At 39.2% G+C, this 20146-nt stretch overlaps 1 protein-coding gene across 4 annotated transcripts in view; it reads left to right on the plus strand.

The window, feature by feature from the left end:
- KDM5A (lysine demethylase 5A) overlaps positions 1-20146 on the plus strand; it is a 50399-nt gene that overhangs the window by 25554 nt on the left and 4699 nt on the right. For 3 of the 4 annotated variants that reach the window (XM_080341506.1, XM_080341509.1, XM_080341508.1), the window contains 14 exons: positions 789-983; positions 1092-1273; positions 1548-1672; positions 1920-2070; positions 3256-3373; positions 6706-7061; positions 7567-7705; positions 8726-8905; positions 10394-10555; positions 11538-12089; positions 12863-13006; positions 15939-16098; positions 16590-16810; positions 18941-19351. In XM_080341506.1, the coding sequence (XP_080197632.1) occupies positions 789-983; positions 1092-1273; positions 1548-1672; positions 1920-2070; positions 3256-3373; positions 6706-7061; positions 7567-7705; positions 8726-8905; positions 10394-10555; positions 11538-12089; positions 12863-13006; positions 15939-16098; positions 16590-16810; positions 18941-19351 (3096 nt within the window). The remainder of the gene's footprint in view (positions 1-788; positions 984-1091; positions 1274-1547; positions 1673-1919; positions 2071-3255; positions 3374-6705; positions 7062-7566; positions 7706-8725; positions 8906-10393; positions 10556-11537; positions 12090-12862; positions 13007-15938; positions 16099-16589; positions 16811-18940; positions 19352-20146) is intronic. The other variant, XM_080341507.1, reaches the window with a different exon arrangement.

Below are 20146 nucleotides of genomic sequence, written 5' to 3' on the forward strand. Positions count from 1 at the left end.
ATGCCACGCCAGAGCATAGCTTATGTGGATTCTTCAGTGAGTTGTCAAAACTGTGTCCTATCACTATCCATGGTTTAGAGTTCAAAGTTACAATCTCATCTGTAGCTTATATATCTCTAACTTCTTTTATGTTACCTTCAAATAGGAATTTTAGTCCTTTATCAGAGAATTTTCTTAATTCATTCATCAGAAAAATTGTTTGCAGGGTTGACAGTGTGTCAGTGGTTTTCTTTTTTCCTGTGCTCATGATGCAATCTGTATAGCCTCTGTGAAAAACTGCTAAATTGACACCAGCCACATGAAATTTCCTTTGCTTATACAAAATGTAACCAGAAATTTGTGTAGCAAATTTGGCTAGCATTTTATATTTTTTGCTTTAAAAGGCACAAAATGAGTGATACCAGTTTTGGTTAACTCTAGGCATCTTGTGTTAAATGCCTGTGTCCAAGCACAGTAACATCCAGAGGGCAATGTATTCACTGTAGCATAGGCTAGATGACTTCTTTTTGGTGCCAGTTGCTTTCCACTGAAAAGAAAAAGAGCTTGGGTGAACTCTTAAACTTGTGTCTGAAAGTTTGGCACATAAGGTTATGGGAGATGTGTCCCCCCCATAGATATCCTCTGTGTCTTCATCTGTGACTTGATTTATTTATAATTGCCTCTGTCCCATAAGATACAGCTCTCTCAGTCTCGGTCTTTTCCTGGGTTTTATCAAAGGAAGGAAAGTGGGAGCTGAGAGATGATATTGAAACATCTTTTCCCAGAATGATAGATGTTGTCTTTTGTAGCTTCCCATTGGGCGTCAGTGTGTGAGTCATTACCGAAGACTGGGACGTCATTGTGTTTTCTCCCACGAAGAGCTGCTCTTCAAGATGGCTGCAGATCCAGAGTGCTTGGATGTTGGGCTGGCTGCCATGGTCTGCAAGGAGATGACCCTAATGATAGAGGAAGAGACACGGTTAAGGGAGTCTGTTGTACAGATGGTGAGTAGTAAGACAACACTCTTACTTTGCCTACAAAAGAACTTTTGCTTCCCTCTCCCCCTGCCTGGATCAGAGTTTTTAGCAAGTGTTTAATTTTTTTCTTGTTAGGGAGTGTTGATGTCTGAAGAAGAGGTGTTTGAACTGGTTCCAGATGATGAGCGTCAGTGCACAGCTTGCAGAACCACGTGCTTCTTGTCAGCTCTTACATGTTCCTGTAATCCTGAGCGTCTGGTATGCTTATACCATCCGTCTGATTTATGTCCATGCCCCATGCAGAAGAAGTGTCTAAGGTACACTTGATTTCTCCCCCGCACCACTTTTCTTCTATATCAAATAGTTTGCTGTAGGCCAGTGACCGAATACAATATTTGGCCATGCTTCTCTCTTCCTTTCTTTAAGGAGTGTTTTTAGCCTCTTTGCTTGTTTCTTGTTTCTAAAGCAGCAGGTATTATCCATGTTCTGTCTTTCTGGCCTTGTTAAAGCTGGAAAAACTCAATGTAAGTAATATCTTGCCTTTTCTATGGCCATTAATACCCTTTCTGTATTTTCCTTCCGTATTTCCAGGTACCGATACCCACTAGAAGACCTTCCTTCTTTGCTGTATGGAGTGAAAGTCAGAGCACAGTCTTATGACACTTGGGTCAGTAGAGTTACAGAGGCTCTGTCTGCCAATCTCAACCACAAGAAAGGTCAGATTTCTATCATTCATAGTGGGATGTCCTGAAACTCCTGCATGTGTTTTGTGTTCTCATTTAATGAGAGAAACACTGTCTATTGTTTAGTGGAAAAAAGAAATGAGCTAATAGGAGAGCGTAATGCGACTCATTGTGTATTTGAAACTGAATTAGACTGTTGGAACCTTGATTGAAAGCCTTTGAAGCAGTCTAAAATCTCTTTTGGTTTTGCATACAAATAATTTATGTACTGTTATTACAGATGTGATTGAGCTGAGAGTAATGTTGGAGGATGCTGAAGACAGGAAATATCCAGAGAATGATCTTTTCCGCAGGCTCAGAGATGCTGTGAAAGAAGCAGAGACCTGTGCTTCAGTAGCACAGCTGCTTCTCAGTAAAAAGCAAAAACACAGGTAGGACAGGCATTTTTTTCAGCAGTTTCCATCTGTCTGTTTTATTACTTGATTGGACCTGGAGATGTAAGAACCCTGAGGTGTCACTGCCTACTAATGTCTTTTGGTGTTTGCTGCCTTCCGTGCTGTGACTCAAGAGACAGATACAGTGACACAAAGGGTCAAAAAAGTGCACTTGGTTGGAATGGGTTAAATATACTGTTCTCAGCTGACTTGTGTACTGAAATGTGAAATCCTTTGGAGAAGTTGTGTGTTTAATCATTGATTGGGTATTTGTCTGAATGGGTGGGAGAGTTGTACGGAAAGAGAACTAGAGGAAGAAATGTAATGGAAGTCTTGACTTGAGTGTTTATAGCTAGTCAAAGCCTGCAGTGCTCTTTTTTCCTCCTGTGAGTTTTACAGAAGTGTGTCATTATATGTGATCATTCATCTAAATTTTACATTTACAATTGTATTTAAGTCCATAGGTTGAAGAATTGAATTTTGGTTTTCTTTAATGTTTCTGTAGTGATAAGATGTAGATTCATTAGCAGGGAACAACTCTTCAGTGTTTAGAATCTGATTCTGCTTGTGAAATTGTTGTGCCTGTCAGTTATATGTATACCAAGTCTTTAATTTGTGCAGTGTGTTACTTTTAAGTATTTTACTGCATTCAGCAGGCTTGTGATACTTGCTGCAAGTAGCATTTAATGGAAATGTATTTGCAGAGCATGTCCTACTTAGTAGCAGTCTTTTCCAGTTGCAAGGCCAGTTTCAATAGTTCTGTGGCTACAAGAGAGCGAGCTCTCTAGAAAATAACACTTCTTTTCAGAGCTTGTTGCTGTTATATAACTGAGACTTCTTGTCAGTGCCTGTCATGGCAATCAAATTCTTGAGCTGCCTAAAGCAAACTTTTTAGGGCTCTGTTCTTTACCTGTTTGAAACAAACCCAACTTGAAAGTCATCTAGACTTCCCTACCTGTGAAGAGCAGATTAAATTCTTTTGAAGATGCTTAGAGGAATTACCTTAAATTTAGTTTTCAAGATCTTGTAATTCTTGTGGAGTTTGTTTTTTGAGCTCTCAAGTGATGGAAATTATTTTGTAAATTCTCGGTAATATTGATAGCCTTCTGTCTCTGGGAGTACATCCAGGGATCATCACTTTCTCTCTCACTTAATATCGTTTGATTATGTCGATGATTACAGTAGACAGAGCCAAGATAGTGGAAGGACACGGACCAAACTGACTATGGAAGAGCTGAAGGCATTTGTACAGCAGTTGTTTAGTCTGCCCTGTGTTATCAGCCAGGCCCGACAAGTAAAGGTAAGTTCGCATCTGTTCTGTGGATATAGTTTAAGTGTTGTGCCTTTTCAAAAAAAAAAATCCAAAGAAGAAAGAAACCCTGAACAAACAATAACAAAAAAACCCCCAAACAAACAAAAACCACAAACCAGCCAAACCAAATCAAACAAACAAAAAACAAAACGAAGACAAACAAACCAAAAGATAATACTGCCTGATGTAAAGAATGAAAGGCTTTTTTTTTTTATTTTCCTTAAGAATCAGTCCTGCAGTGGCAGAGATTGATTGGAGTGTTACATTTCTAGCTTCTAATATAGAGCAAGTAGCTGCTTTGCAGTGATATCTGTGGCCTCAAGAAAGGCAGTAAAATACTCTTGATATATGTAGCTCAGTGTTTCCTGCTTTACTGGGTAATCTTGCTGTTTGTCACTGAAATTGTACTGATGACATGTTGCTGTCTGTCAGTAATGGAATAGTAACATGTATTTCCTGCTCATTTGCAAGTACGTCTCTAAGTGGGCAACGATGGTGTTTGTACTTTCATGCTAGTGTAGTCATAGCAGCAGGATATGTACAGCTCAGTTTGGTAGCCTAAGCATGGCTATCCAGCGACCTGTGAGGTGCTCTGGAGTATTTCACCTGGAAGAATACTGTAGCTCTCTTGTGCGGCAGTGCCAGACAGTGTGGGCTGTTACACCTGACAGTCACTGTTTAGGCCACTGAACAGAACATTTCACTTGACTGTGCATACGCTTTTTAAGGGTACCTGTTGAAGTGGCCATGGTCAGATGTGGTGGTCTCACTGTAGCTAAATCAAGATAAAAGATCCTCCCCACCCGGCACTGTCCAGATGGCCCAGATTTGTCTCTCTGAACCAGTTACTCTTATATGGCATCTTTAATGCTATCTGTTGTGGTGGGATTTCCAGTTAAATCCTACCCTTTGTATGTTTTGATAGAAACCTCTGAGGGTTATATTGGTGTGCTACTTCAGGGGAGAGGGAAAGCAGTACCACATTGACAATTGTTGACTAAATATTCAGCCTTTTTTTTCCAGGTTACAGCCCCCTTGATCTGTATGCATGGCCTGCATTTCTTGTCCTTCATGTATATCTTTGCACCCGTCTTTGAATGAACCTAGCCTAACAAGTAATCCAGATCATACTGATTCCCCTGGCTGCTATTATCGTTTATCACTCTGACAGTCTGTATCATAGCAGGTGTTTTCAGCAGTAATCTTAATCTGTTTCTGTGTCATCGATGATGAAATGTTAAATAGTGTTTTGCCTACTAACCAACTTCTGGAAAACTCCTTCAAGAGAGATCTTTAATAAACAAAGATTTTTCACCTTGAGGAGTGGTTTGAGATGCACGTTAACCATTGATTAGCCCATGTATTCTCTTTTGATGCAGTTTAAAGAAGAATGTTCTATAGTGCTAGATTGAGTTCCTAAAATTCTAAACATTGCCTAAACATGCAGCTACCCCTACATAACCAAACATATAATAGTCTTGTTTGAAAAGGCCTCTTTTCAGTTAATGTTTCCTAGTGTTGGTTATGTCTTCCTCCATTCATGAGCTCTGTATTAACTTTTCCACGGTAATTCATTGTTGAAATAATGTAAACAGTCATTCTGTTGGACTTCACTCTTGAACTGGCACATTTTTGCTGAAAACAGGTACCTTTAGAAAACTATAGAACTCCAGGATACAGATTTTCCAGGCCCGTTGACTCCAATCTTTAACCTTCAAAGATGTTGTTTAATGTGTTTCTCAGAAGCTAATAGAATGGAAAAATATATTATCCTCATATGATAGGAACATTTTACTCTACCACTTCTTTTGAAATACAAACCATAAATATTTACTATTTATTAATGAAATTTTATTGTCACCTATAGATGATGACCTAAAAGGTTGTTCTCAAAGGATTTCTTTGTTTCTAGTGTATTTAAAACCTACTTCTAATTAAGACATAATTTGTAGATTACAGAGCTGAGTGCATACAATAAACTCTTAACAGTTTTAATTTGTATTTTTAGCTAAACATTTTCACACAGCTAGTCTTGCTGTTCCCCTTCCTAAGCCTTAGGAAGCCTGTTCTGTTAAAGTACTCTGTGCATGTGTATGTTCTTGAAGCCTCAACATAATCACTAACCAATAAAATAAGTGTTATCATTTTACTGGTTATGAACCATAGTCTCTTAGTTTCTGAATGAAGTCAGATAACGATCATTTATGCCGAAGCGATCACTAACTTTCAGCATGGCATTTGAATGCAATTATCCATTGTAATAAAATGCAAAATAATTGTCATGTTGGATGATGAGTATTTGCTAACACAAAAGGCATTATAATTATTAAACTGTAATAATTTGCTGTTGTCACTATTAAACGTTCAGCATACGTTCCCTAAATCAAAATCCTTATAATGTGGATCTTGTTTTTTGTGAATGCCTTCTCATTTCCAGACAGTCATGAAAAGCAGCGTCAGACAAGACGGGCAGTAAGCTAAGGGTTAGGAAAAGCTGGTTTTGCTCCTCATTGGGCCATCAACTTGCTATCAGAAATACTTGTCTTTTTGTAAGAGGCTCAGGAGTGAATCGAGTATAGTGGTTGAATGTCCTTGGGTGAATCTCCTGCAGACTTTCTTTCCTGTCTCTTTGCTTTCTTTGATTTTTTTCATTGCAGTGCCAAAGCATGAGGATGAGGACAACTGCAGCTGTGCAGTTGGATTTCTGTGAAATTGTCTTCTTTCTTTAGAGAGTTTTGCATTTTAATTTTTTTCCTTTTTGAGATAAAAGCCAGGTATGTTTAAGTAGTGGGCCTGCTTTAGGAAATAGAAATTTAAAAACCGGCCATTGTTATTTTAGTGATCTTTTGCTATTCATGTCCTCCTATAACTATGGCTTGTACTTTTTCCTCAGCATATTGTGTTCCCTTGTGTATTGCCACCACTTCTGTAATGGCCCTGACACTAGATTGAACAGACAATCTGTTTGCAGAAGTCTCCTTCCCCCACTATTTTAAAATTAATGTTGACTGGGCAGTGCTTAATATTCTGTTTCATCGGGAGCTGTAGTTAGTTGCAGTTGTACTATTTAAGGTTCAGAGTTTCATTCATCTAATATGCAGTGTATGAAACATTAGGCCAAATGAATTTAGACAGTCTGTTACTTAATATGTGTCAGACTTGATGTCTTGTGACAAACTAGCTGGCAGTGTGTGTAGAAGCTATGACTGATTATGTGGTGATCACATCCAAATTCACAGCCGACTGATCCCTCAGTCAGCTTTCCCTTTTGATTCTATGGGTGTTTGTTCCAAATTGATTTGTACTGTATGTGACTTCAGAATCTGCTTGATGACGTGGAAGAATTTCATGAGCGTGCTCAAGAAGCTATGATGGATGAGGTCCCAGACTCTTCCAAGCTGCAGGAGTTGATAGACATGGGCTCTGGCCTCTATGTAGAACTTCCTGAACTGCCAAGGCTGAAGCAAGAACTGCAGCAGGCGCGATGGCTGGATGAGGTGAGGTCCACCCTCTTGGATCCCCAGAGGGTCACCCTGGATGTGATGAAGAAGCTGATTGACTCAGGTGTGGGCTTGGCACCACACCATGCTGTAGAGAAAGCCATGGCTGAGCTGCAGGAGCTGCTTACAGTTTCAGAGAGGTGGGAAGAGAAGGCCAAGGTCTGCCTGCAGGCCAGGTGAGTGTTCCTTTGCAATGTTCTTATAGGTCACACAGTTCAGGGTTCCTCAGTCTGTCTTGAGGAGTGTGATGATAAATAGAGGTTTTGAAGCTGCAGGGTTTTTTTTTTACCTCCCAGCAGTTTGATTGCTCATGAGTTGGATTTGAGGTTATTACTTGCAGAAGAGTTGATTACCTGTCACGTTGCACAGGGACAGGAGGCTTTGATTGTTGCTGTCTTTGCTCTTCATCCCCCTCAACAAAAAACACCGAGTATGCTATGCAAGACAGCTTCCTCAATGTTAGAGTTCTGACACACTGCCTTCTTGAACTTGATTGTGCCAAGTCCATCAGCTTTCTCATCTCTCCTGTTACTGGCTAGCATGTAGCGCTCTCCAAGAATAGAGCCATGATATCCTCCACTGCAGTGCAGTGAAGAAGTTGCATCACCAGCTTATCAAATTTATGTCTTTAGTTGACTGGCATTTTGAGAGGAGGCTGGAATTTGTTTTTTCTTACTCTAGACCGCGCCAAAGTATGATGGCCCTGGAGGGTATCGTGAATGAAGCAAAGAACATCCCCGCTTACCTGCCCAATGTGCTGGCACTGAAAGAAGCTCTGCAACGGGCTAGAGACTGGACAGCCAAAGTGGAGGCCATTCAGGTAGACGTTACAGCAGGGACTTGGAATTTTCTGCTTGCATCCTTCTATTTATGCATGTTCTTTACTCCTAGCCCCTTTACCCACAAAGGTGGCCTGAAGGGAAACCTTGCTATAGCTGTCAAATGTGTTTACTGTAGCTCTGTGCTTGAGTTTCTTTTTGTGCTGCTGTTTCCCCATTGGCTATCCAGTTTGTTTCCCTTCCTTTTATGCATTTCATGGGGGATGTAAAAGCCTGCAAATTCATTATGATACAAATGTGACTCTCAAAGGACCTTACTTGGTATTGAAACTGCTCTGCGCACTGTCACTGGAAATACTTAGCTGCAGCAGAAAATGTTCTGCTTGCAGGTCTTCAGATTTGGAGCTGGCTATGGAAATGTGTGGGTGGTTTTTTTGGTCTGGTTTTTTTGTTTGGTTGGTTTTGTTTCTGTCTTTTTTTTGTGTGTGTTTTGTTTGTTTGTGTTTTTGTTTTTCCTCACAAATGGTATAAGATTTAATGGCACTGATGGCTGAAATTTTGTCTGAAGTAGATGAAGTTATCACAGTTCAGTAGTCCTTCCTTCTGTTGTGCTGCCCACATAACTTGATCCAAAAGGGGCATGGCTTCTGTGATATTTCTAGGTGCTGATTTCTGGACTACAAATGCTGCTCTTTTATCAGGTATTTCTTGGGAACTGAAGTGAGAATCCTAATTGGTTTCACATCAGCCTCTGTACAACTCTTGGATATTGTAGCTTCCTGTTAAGCAGACAGCATTTAAGATAACCATCTAGAAATCGAATGTTGTCTTACTCCATAAGCCAGCTAGCCATGTCAGAATGGCTGTTAAAATAAAAACTGTATTAGGTTTAAAAATATCAGTAAGGTTTAAAAATATTGGGAAGTTTTAAACCCTGCCTTCCTTTCCTTTCCTATGGAATTCTATTTTAGTCAGTGGCAAAATAGTGTATGGCTTGAAATGAAGCTGGCCATTGAATAAATGGTGGGATTGTTGGCTTAGAAATGTTTCTTTTACCCCAGAATGGGAACAACTATGCCTACCTGGAGCAACTGGAGAACTTGTCTGCCAAAGGCCGCCCAATACCGGTGCGTCTGGATGCTCTGCCACAGCTGGAATCACAGGTGGCTGCAGCACGGGCCTGGAGGGAGCGCACAGGGAGGACCTTCCTGAAGAAGAACTCAAGCTACAGTCTGTTACAGGTGAGTGACAGACACTTGTGCGTCAGCTGTCAAAAAACGGGGCTTGAGGGCCCTCTGTGGTCTGGAGGGAAAAGCTGGTTCAGTTAAAGTAGATCAAAGCTCCTTTTGAGAATAGAATATTGTAAAAAAACCTCAGCTGTTCTCAGGTGAGAAGAATGAAAAAGGCAAAATGTCCATGTTTGGCTAATCTTGTTTAATGTATAGAAAACCTCAACTGTTTCTTTTGAAGAAACAGATGAAAACTCTCTTTCATAGGGAAAGAAAAGGAGTTATCTTTTTGTCTAGTTGTAGAAATGTAGGCCTAAAAGGGACATGGAAAAGCTGTCTTTAATCGGTGAATGTTTCAGCTTGTTCCACTGCTTAAATTCTAAGAAAATAGATTAGATATTTTATAAGCTGTTTAAGAAAAATTAAGTCAGCTGCTGTTTATTTCATTTCAATGAATGTAGTCACTGTCTTTCTTTTAATAAAAGTCATTCATTTGTTTGAAGATTGATCATATCTACTTGACAGGCTTCCCTTTACTAGGGAAAACAATTCCAGTTCTTTCAATGCTTTCTTGTAGGCTGTGTTTTTCATAATCTTATCTTGTTGCTATTCTCTGCAGTTTGTCTTTGCTTTTAGTGTGATGTCTAAAAGCAGACAGAATCCTCTCACTGTGACTTCCCTAGTGCCTCATGAAGTACAATAATTACATCTTGTGTCTCAAAGGGGATACTGGTTTCTAATTTTTCCCAGTGGGATCTACCCCAGTTGCAACATCATCACAATGATTTCCGTTCAGTTTATGATGCACTCTAGGTCAAATTTTTTTTTCTCTATTCTTCTGCCTGACTAGTGATTTAATATGTTCTGGTTTTGTATTTGACTGTTTTCTTAAATGTGTCAATCTGAACTTGCCTATATTGAATTTAATTTGCTAGATTTGCCTTCCAACTAAACAAGATTACTTAAAACTTAATTCTTGTCCTTGAAACTGCTTTGCAGCCTCTCATGTTTGTTACTGAAAGGTTGATAGCATATATTTTTGTTTCAGCTACCAAATTGCTGATGTAAATGTGAAATAATGGCAGGTTTTTAAGACTTGAAGTGAAGGTGCTTGAAGTGAACGTTAAACTACTGATATCGAACTGCATACAGTATTTCAGTTAGCTATATGTACGATACCTTAATCTGACTAGATTTTGTAACTTAATAATGAGAACACAGTGGCTTTCAAATTTGACCTCCCATATCGTTGTGGTGCTAATTACATGCACATTCCCTATGGGTGACATCCTTTTCTGTTTATTTCTCTTAATTCCAGCATTAGTTGAGAGATACCAAAGCTGCTAGATTGCTGAGGTTTTTTTGTTCTCTAGTGACTCTGTTGTAATTCCTTTATTAGATGTTTCCATATATGTGCCTGAAATCATAACATTATAGATTAGAACTTTTTTTTATGTTCTTGGTATCCTTGGCTCTGTGTAAATTTCTTGGTGGTTACAGGTTCTGAGCCCTCGGACTGATATTGGTGTTTATGGGAGCAGTAAGAACAGGCGGAAGAGGACAAAGGAGTTGATGGAGAAGGAAAAGGAGAAAGATCTTGACTTGGAATCCCTGAGTGAACTGGAGGATGGGCTGGAGGAGGCCAGGGACACTGCAGCTGTGGTAAGGAGCATTGAAAGGTAGTGCCTACTGATACATGGGTTTAGTTTGTCTGTAATCTGTGTAGAAATCTTATGGAAAAACTAATAAAGGAATCTCATCAAAACAAATATCTCATGATGTTTGACACAAGAATATAGTTCAGATTTAATTGCAGTGAAAATAGAAGGAAGCACAGTTCAGAGTATAAGTGCTGGTATTTAATATGTATTGGGTTGCGGGTAAGATTTAAATGCTCTTGGCTTAATATCTGTGACTGCTTATCTAATGTTATTAACATTTATTGAAACCCCATGATAATAATGTGGAATGAGGTACAGCTCTACCTAAACCAGTACTAAGACGTATTTGGGTAGGTCGATTTTTGAAGGCAGTCTGTAAGTGCTTGGTCACAGAAACTGGCCTGGGGGAATGTTGTATTTGATTCTTCCTTGTTGGGAGGATATTGGTGCAGCTTATCGGAAGAATTTGCTGTAATATGGCCATGCTTTCTCCAGGAACAAAGGAAATATATACAGGCTCATTAATGTGTCTTATACACAGTCTGTTTTACCTTAATATGCTTTGTTATAGTTACTTGAATGGAGACACAGAGGAAGTTGCTTCAAAAAGTTATGTGGAAACTTGGATGCTTCTGGTGCTGATTCAACATTGAAACAATGCTCAACTGCATTGTCTTGGTAGACAGATGGGTGGTCTGATTCTGACTTTGTCCTGGTATATATGTAGAAGGTTATCTAATATTTACATAGATTCTCTGTCAGGAGGACTCAGGGGATTAATGAGTAAGCAAGGAGATATTCTAGCTAAAGTTTTAATTAGATCACATGATTCCTAAATTTTTGACTAGTTTAACTAGGAAGATGTCTTGATATCTGTTTGTGTTTTGGTTATGGGTTTTTTGTTTGTTTTCCTATGTTGCTAATAAAACGCAATCTGTCTCAGCTGTGAAGGTCATGAACTGTTTTTTGTCTTTGCTGGGTAGGTGGCTATATTCAAGGAGCGGGAACAGAAGGAGATTGAAGCCATGCATGCTCTCAGGGCAGCTAACTTGGCCAAGATGACTATGGTGGATCGGATTGAAGAAGTCAAATTCTGTATCTGCCGCAAAACAGCTAGTGGATTCATGTTACAGTGTGAGCTGTGCAAAGACTGGTTTCATAGTGGCTGCGTGCCTCTTCCCAAAACAAGTTCTCAGAAGAAGGGCTCTAGTTGGCAGGCCAAAGAAGTGAAGTTTCTGTGTCCGCTTTGCATGCGTTCTCGAAGGCCACGTCTTGAGACGATACTGTCTCTGCTGGTGTCCCTGCAGAAGCTGCCTGTACGGCTGCCGGAAGGGGAGGCGTTGCAGTGCTTGACAGAACGTGCCATGAGCTGGCAGGACCGAGCACGGCAGGCTTTGGCCACCGACGAGTTGTCCTCCGCGTTGGCTAAGCTTTCTGTGCTCAGCCAGCGAATGGTGGAGCAGGCAGCACGGGAGAAAACAGAGAAAATAATCAGTGCAGAGCTACAGAAAGCAGCAGCCAACCCAGACCTGCAGGTAGGAATGCGAGTATCTTGCTTTTTAATGTGCTTGTCCTTCATCAGTCTGTCGAAATGCCTTGTCTTTCTTGGAGGAGCTTGTGGGGGTGGAGGGGAGGACAGTTAAAAGCTGAGGATTAGTCGTATCAAAATGACTTAGTTCAGTGCTCCTCAGGCTGTGGCTGGCTTCAGTCAGTTACATGCTGCTCCAGGAACAGCTCGGTTGCTTTGTACTCATTGTCTGTAGCAACTGCTGAAGGTGCTTAAAGTAAACTCTGGTTCAGATCTAGCAGCTGGCTGAGGGCCTGAAGATGCGTAAAGCATTAACTACTTCAGTGTCCAAATTCCATTTCCCTCTTGACAGAATCAGTGATCTCAATATTTACAATTTCTCATGAATTATCATTCTTGGGCATTTAGTGTCTTGTTAGTAAGTTTTGGTGAGGACGATAGGCAAACTCTGATACTGCTGCAGCGGACCTCTTCATCTTGAGGTTGAGATCAGATGAGGCTGTGGTGAAGAAATTTGTACAACCACAGGCTATAATTTGGTAGCACTGAACAGCAGTATTTAAATATTTCTAGTCACTATTATTCAAAACCATGTAAATAAAATGTAACAAACTTTTGCTTGGATATTTACCTATCCTTCTTCACATTTTGATGTAGCTAGGTTTTTCTGTGACTGTCCAGGCCAAAAGAACCAGCATTGTCCTTGTCAGTAACTAGGTTTTTTTATAGGTTTTTCTGGAAATTGTATTATTTCCTTCCTGTATTCCATTTTTCTTCTAGGGACACTTGACTAGTTTCCAGCAGTCAGCCTTTAACAGAGTGATAGGGAGCGTGTCCTCATCGCCACGGCAGACTGTGGATTACGATGATGAAGAGACAGACTCTGATGAAGACATTAGGGAGACATATGGCTATGACATAAAGGTAAGTAATTCATTGTGGCTTGCCAGCATGAAATTAATCCAGAACACCTGTTTTTCATTAATGCAATTTATTTCAGAAACTTTTTTGTATCTTAAGCTATGGACATTCTACCCTGGTTCCTGTTGCAGAAGAGATGCTTTTTGATTTTTATCTGAATGTCTCAGTCCTGGACTGCTGGGAAGTTTTGTAATGCTTGTATTCAAATTTTCCAAATGTCTCCATTTCAAAAGGTGCTTTTTAGTGCTAAGGAAAAAGATACACTTCTCATTTATAATACCATGGAGGATGAACATTGTCTTTATGCCCCGTTCAGAGATATCATGAATCATAAATATGAGTAAGTCTCTATGCCCTTCAACAGTTTTTGCTACAGCAAAAAATTAGTCTTTGAAAACTGCATGCCCTATAAGACGTTCCCTGATGACAGAGCTTTCATGTTTTCATACCTTTCTCTTCATTCAACCCTCACATAAAGGCTGTATGTGTGTTGAATTTTGGATCTGTGGAAATATTCAGGGCTACATATCTGAATCATGTTGTAAAACTAGTGTCTGGATTCAGTTCAGAAATTGTAAATGCAGTTAAGTTTTAAAAATATTTTAACTAAAGAAGAACTGTCATGAGAATAGGCAATTGTAGAGATAGCTGAGTGTGTTCAATGTGATGTATTTCACTTCAGAACTTCTGAAATGTCCTTTTCATATATATAGAAACAAAAGCAATGACACTGTTTCTTCCTGTGCAGTGGTGGTTTTTTTTAGCAATAGTGTCATATCTACCTTAAAAGATGGTAACTTAAAAGCCAGTGTGGTCATGTAAATTCTTCTAAGGCAGATTTTGTGGTTTATAAAGGGACAGCAAATAGTCTAGGTATGATTTACCTCAATCTCCTGTCCTTAATATTTGTTTCTGAGCAGCTTTATGCAAATACACATATTTGTCTTAGGGCCCCATGTGAAATGCCAACAAGAGTTTGTTGCAATTTATATTAAAGAAAATTCCAAACTATTCTTTGAATCAGGAGTCATAAGGTAGCATTTCTGAAAAATGTGGCATTTTCTAAGGATGTCATAAAGCATACATCAAGAAAGATGACATATACCTGTAGGATCTGAGGGTTTTGTGGGAGTTTTATTTCATTTGTTTAATGATTCTTCTGACAGGATTTCAAAATCTGTTACTTAATCCTTTTTATTTGGGTGTCCATCACTATATGTAATTATAAAAATCTGTTGAAGCAGAGCTGATAGAGACCAGAAATGTCTTTTGATAGGTCAACTAACATGGTTGGAGTAGAAGACAAATGTTCAGCCAACCAAATTCTTCAGGTCTAAACTAGGAAGAAATAGTCAGGTTGCTCAGAGTTTGGTTTTATGCTGTTGGCTTTCAAGGGCTGGGTTTTTTTCCAGTTTATGACCTATAAATGTTTTTCTAGTGGAAGATTTTTTTTAAGTATATAGCTCATGATGCATCAGTTATGAATTTGTTCTTAATAACTTCTTGTGGACCCTGTAGAAGTAACCCTTGGATCCCTAAGGGTCCATAGGCTGTATTTTGAATACCAAAGTCTTGGACATCTCAAGCACAACAGTGGTTACAAAAACAGATGTGAAAAGGCCTGCTTGATTATATTGTGCTTCATCTAATTAAAACATGTTTCTTGCCAGCAAATGCTTAATTATGAGTGCGATAGCTAGACTTGTGAGAGTTGTTCCAGGCAGACTGATTCACTGGTCTAATGTACTCTAAATTTTCTTCCCCTTTAATTGTTTTCATTTTTGTCTCATGTATTTTTTTCTCATTCCTTTGTACCTGTGTTGCTTGTGGCCACCAAATGATGATACCTTTTTATTAATTTCCCTATTGGTGATGAACTTTCTTTAATGTAGTGTATTATGATATCCGGAACAAGATACTGTAAGAGAGATGACGTTTATTATGTAGGGAGAAATATCTTCATCTTTCTGGATATATTTATTCTACCTCTTCATCTGGGCAATCTGAATTTCCCACTTCTAGTTCCTACTGGAATCATTACTGTGCACTTCACTTCCTTTTAAACATGTAACTGAAGGCCAGAGAGAGATTACCATTCTTAAACTCCCTTTTTATGTCATGAAGTGACAGTGTCTGGGTGGTACAATTTCCTGAGTTGGCCATTTTGGGACCCACACAGCTAATCTTCAGGTAGATATTGTCAGTAACTGCTCTACAGCCTTTTTCTTCTTTTAAGCCAGCTACTTGGCTTTTATTGTTTTCTGAGGAGCACAATGTGTTGAGCATCTTATTCAATGCATTGAGCTGAACGCAACCCAATGCCATCATTATTCTGTTTGTTGAAATATTGACAACAGTCTCAAATGTTGCAGCCCTCTTCTTTTCATTGTTTGGTCTTATCTTAAAATGATTCAAGATGGCTGTAAAAAGTCCTTATACCAGGGCAACATTTGATTGTTTTGCTGATAACTCTTGCTGTGCTAAAACCTCCTGGTTTTACTCACCTATTAGATCTTTAATAATTTCTTTCTATAGTAACCATTATGTACCCAGCATACTCCTGTTTTACTGAAGATGCCAGTCTTTATGGTCAAATTATTCAAGCAAAAAAAAATTATATATGCTAAGAATAAGCCTCTTTTCATTATGTTGACCTCTGAAGACCGTACTTGAGGGACTGCTGAGTGAAGAAACTTGTCAAGTATTTTTCATACACTAGCTGTAAATCTGTTCACCTATCTCCATTGTTGCTATGTTAATCTACTGTGTAAGTAGGGGTGTAACTTGTACCTTTTGCACATGGTCTTGGTGTCTCTGATGTGGTGCTTCAAAGTTGGGGTTTAAGAACAGCAGACTGGTCAGTCTTAGTAGAATTTACTTTGAAGAAGGTATTTTCTGGATCCAGGTGTTGCATGTTTTCTGTGGTCTTTTTCAGGACAATGCCAGTGTAAAATCTTCTAGCAGCTTGGAGCCTAATCTGTTCTGTGATGAGGAAATCCCTGTTAAATCAGAGGAGGTGGTAACACACATGTGGACTGCTCCCTCATTCTGTGCCGAGCATGCATATTCATCTGCTTCTAAAAGCTGCTCTCAAGGTATTTGCTTTTATATACATTGAGATAAAGTCGAACAGATAGCTGGCATGAGCAGTAAGTAAGGAGGTCGAGTGCTCTGTTACCTGTGCTAGTTGTAGAGCATATGTTGTCTGTAAGGCATAGTACAGGGGTGTCAAACTTATTTTCACCGGGGGCCAGATCAGCCTCGCAGTTGCTTTCAAGGGGCCAAATGTAATTTTAGGACTGTATAACTGTAGGAGTAGTTACATCTATACAGTCCTGAAATTACATTTGGCCCTTACCAGGCAACTGTGAGGCTGATGTGGCCCCTGGTGAAAATGAGTTTGACACTCCTGGTACAGTAGAATTACGTTGTACTTAGTTTCCTAATGTCTGAAATATAAACGTGTGTCCATGTTTTTTGCTTGCGATTGTCTCCCTCCTTAGATTGCTCTTGTAAAAAGTATGTAATTTCCTTTGGTTTTGATCTCTTCCTTTTGTCCTTATACAACTTACCTCCTGTCTGAAAGGTTCTAGCACTCCAAGGAAACAGCCTCGGAAGAGTCCACTGGTACCTCGCAGTTTGGAGCCGCCTGTATTGGAGCTGTCACCTGGAGCGAAAGCTCAGTTAGAAGATCTAATGATGATAGGAGATCTACTAGAGGTATCACTGGATGAGACCCAGCACATCTGGCGGATTTTACAGGCTACTCATCCACCCTCTGAGGACAGGTTCCTTCACGTCATGGAGGTATGGAACTTGAAGAAGTATTCTGATATGGAAAAAAAACCCCACCATTTTACTTCGGTGTTGTTTTTAAAAATATAATCTGGAGTAGTTGAGTGTTTAGTTACTTTTTTGGATTTCAACCAGGGAGTAGTAGATTCCAGAAAATAACAGAATAAGAAAACCAAAAATTCAGTTCTTGATTACTCATGCCATAGCACGGTCCTCCACAATTAACCATATTTAGAACAGTTTTCTAAGGCAGTGCCATATGCAAAGCTTATTTTAGAAAATATAAGGTTAGGGAAGGAAACACTGTTCTTGATTATGCTTGGAATCAGAACTGATCTGCAAAAGAATTACAAGAAACATTTCAGAAGATGGAAAGTCTACACTTGTGTAACTTGTATGTTGTGAACTTTTGTTGTTACTGAGGAAAGAACTGTTTGTTTTCAGAAAACATGGTTTGGTAATACAGGTAATAAGATTCCTGTTCTTCCTCAGAATAACACAGACATAGCAATTTTTTTATTCGTACATTCAAAGAGGTTGTGCTGATCATTTTGCTTGGCTGGCAATGAATGAGGCAGGTTTATCTGCTGATTCTGAGGTCTAGTCCAAATCACTTATCCTCATTCATGCAGAGGGTTAGGGACATGTGCTGGAAGAGGAGGTGAACTCTTGTGTTGGAGAGCTGTACTGGAACCCATCCTTCATCATCTGTCAGCTGAAGCTAAGGGTCAGTTTGACCATGTGTAGTTATGATTGCTTCTTGGGTTCTTGAACTGCACAGGAAATATCTTGAAAATGGCTCTTCCTTGACTTTTTGGTAGTGTGCAGTAATATAAGATGGAAGGTTACATGCTGTGAACAGTGAGGTTAAATGAGCATATTAATCACTTGTCTCATTTTCTGAGTGCCATCCACATACCATGTCTAAGTCAAAGAGCAGCCAAACTGCTGTCAGCTAGGACAGCAGTATAAAGCAGACCTTGCCTCCAAAAAAGTCCTGCTTTACCATGTTTTGACCCAAGTACTTCACTGCATAAACTTAATGTACTTTTAATCTAATGATTTTGGCATGGAATTGATTGAAGAACAATTTGAATGCCAGCAAATAGTAATTTATAAATCATATGCCAGACTGTTATATTAATAGTTAAGCACAGCTTTTTTCTTTATGTTGGGGTTAAGAGGGCGTGTGTGTGTGTTGCAACACTTTCTGGCTAACCCTTGTGAATACTTGTCTGACCAGAACTACTAATTTTGAATTGAGTGCCTTTCTATGTCTATATAATGCGAAGTAGTTAGACTTTTGCAAAATAGTCTTCAGAGGATTTGCCCTTGGGTGGAGCAGCTATATTAAATAATATACAGTAAACAGTCTTTTCATGGCTTGTGGTATGTCCTTAATCTATTAATAATTATTAAGGTTAAAACATGTAGCTGGATTAACTAAAACTGATTCAGTCTTGTTTGTACTAAGGAGCTACAGATGTGACTGTCTCAGCTCTAAATAGGACTTGTCACTGTGGATGCTACCTGCAGTGACAATTTGCCAATTTTAAGCCTCACTTCTGATCTGAATCTGCTATTTAAGATTTGTTAATGATGTCAGGATATTTGCAATGTGTGCCAGTTTGGAAGCTATTCACATAATGGATCCGTTACTTCTCTTGCTTGAGTTATTGATACATTTTAAGAATTCATCAACTGCTCTTTCTTAATCTCCAGAATAGCAATTGCTTTTTCTCAAAAATAATTACAGGCAAGACTGACCTAGGATGAAAAATAGGCAAGAGCATCTAAAAAATTATTAATCTTCTCAACTTTTGTTAAAAAGCAATGTGAGAAGGGATTTGTATTTATTGCTCTTCTGCCTCCTTACCCTTGCTGATGATATACTTTTTCCACTGGACAGTTTTGATTCATTGTACTTTGACACAGTTGATACCACTTATTATTTTTTTTCTAGTATGGCGAAAATAAAATTGAGCCTCTTTTTGTTTAGAATTTGTAACATTATGTTGTTGAATGGGTTCCTTCATACCATGTCAGGGCACCGGTAGAGGTAAGTACACCTCTCAAACCACAGCTTTGCATTATATGGAGATTCGCATTTGAAAAAAATCTCTTTTTCCCCTTTCTGTGAAGGATGACAGCATGGATGAGAAACCACTGAAAATGAGAGGGAGAGACTCTTCAGAGAGGAAGCGGAAACGAAAGCTGGAGAGAGCAGAGCAGTTCTTCGGAGATATGAAGCAAAAATCTAAAGATCTGAAAAAACTGGAAAAACCCAAGAAGAAGAAGCTAAAACTCACCATGGATAAAACAAAGGAGCTAAACAAGCTGGCAAAGAAACTGGCTAAGGAAGAAGAGCGGAAGAAGAAGCGAGAGAAAGCAATTGTCACAAAGGTGGAACTAGCAAAGGAGAGTGCAGAGAAAAAAAGAGAGAAGAAGGTTCTAGATATTCCTTCTAAGTACGACTGGTCAGGAGCGGAGGAGTCGGATGATGAGAACGCTGTATGTGCTGCACAAAACTGCCAGAGGCCCTGCAAGGACAAAGTGAGTTTTTGCTTAGTTCTGTTACATCATAAGCAATTCTGTGCAAAGTCAAAAAACCCCAGTGCAGTTTGATAGTTAGATTGAAGAGCATGAGCAACAAAAGTGGTATGATTGGAAATGAAAGAGGATTGAGGAGTACTTGGGTAGGTACGCAGAAGTATTAGATAAAACTGTAAAACTTCCTTATTCTCTTAGCTACTTTAAAACAGAAGAAGAAGATGGAAGATTAGAATCTAGGGAGAAGTACTCAGTCTTGGTTGGAAAGTTTAACCTCTTCAGGCTGTGTAATTTTTTGCTGGCTATGTGAAACACAGATTGTCTGATTCAAAGGATTAATTCTTTGACTCAGCAAGAAACATTTCTGAGTTCAACGTTTTTCTGAGCAAAAGTGGGATGTGTGATGTTCCTAAATGAAGTGAATTTTCTGTATTTCTTGCATACAGTCTGTGGACAGTGGTGCTGCAGGCTGAGCGATCTGCAAACTGCAGTGTTCCACTTGTTGGAGATGAATAATCAGTAATTTTGGACCTGACTGGATTATTACAAAACAAACTTGATCTGCCTCTCTTTATAGTACTGCCTGTCCTGATCATCAGCCTTTAACACCGACTGATGATCAAAAGATGGTGGTGTGGGGTTTTTTTTCAGATTTTTTTTCCCTGTTTTTGAGAAAGAAATAAAAAAAAGCTCCAGTAATAACTGGGATTGACACTATACTGCACTGGCTTGCACAAGAGAGTAGGAATAAATACAAATGCCAAGAACTTATTTTGCAGAATTGAAACATGGAATTCA

Source organism: Nesoenas mayeri, assembly GCF_963082525.1.
Source record: "Nesoenas mayeri genome assembly, chromosome: 1".
Taxonomy (NCBI): domain Eukaryota; kingdom Metazoa; phylum Chordata; class Aves; order Columbiformes; family Columbidae; genus Nesoenas; species Nesoenas mayeri.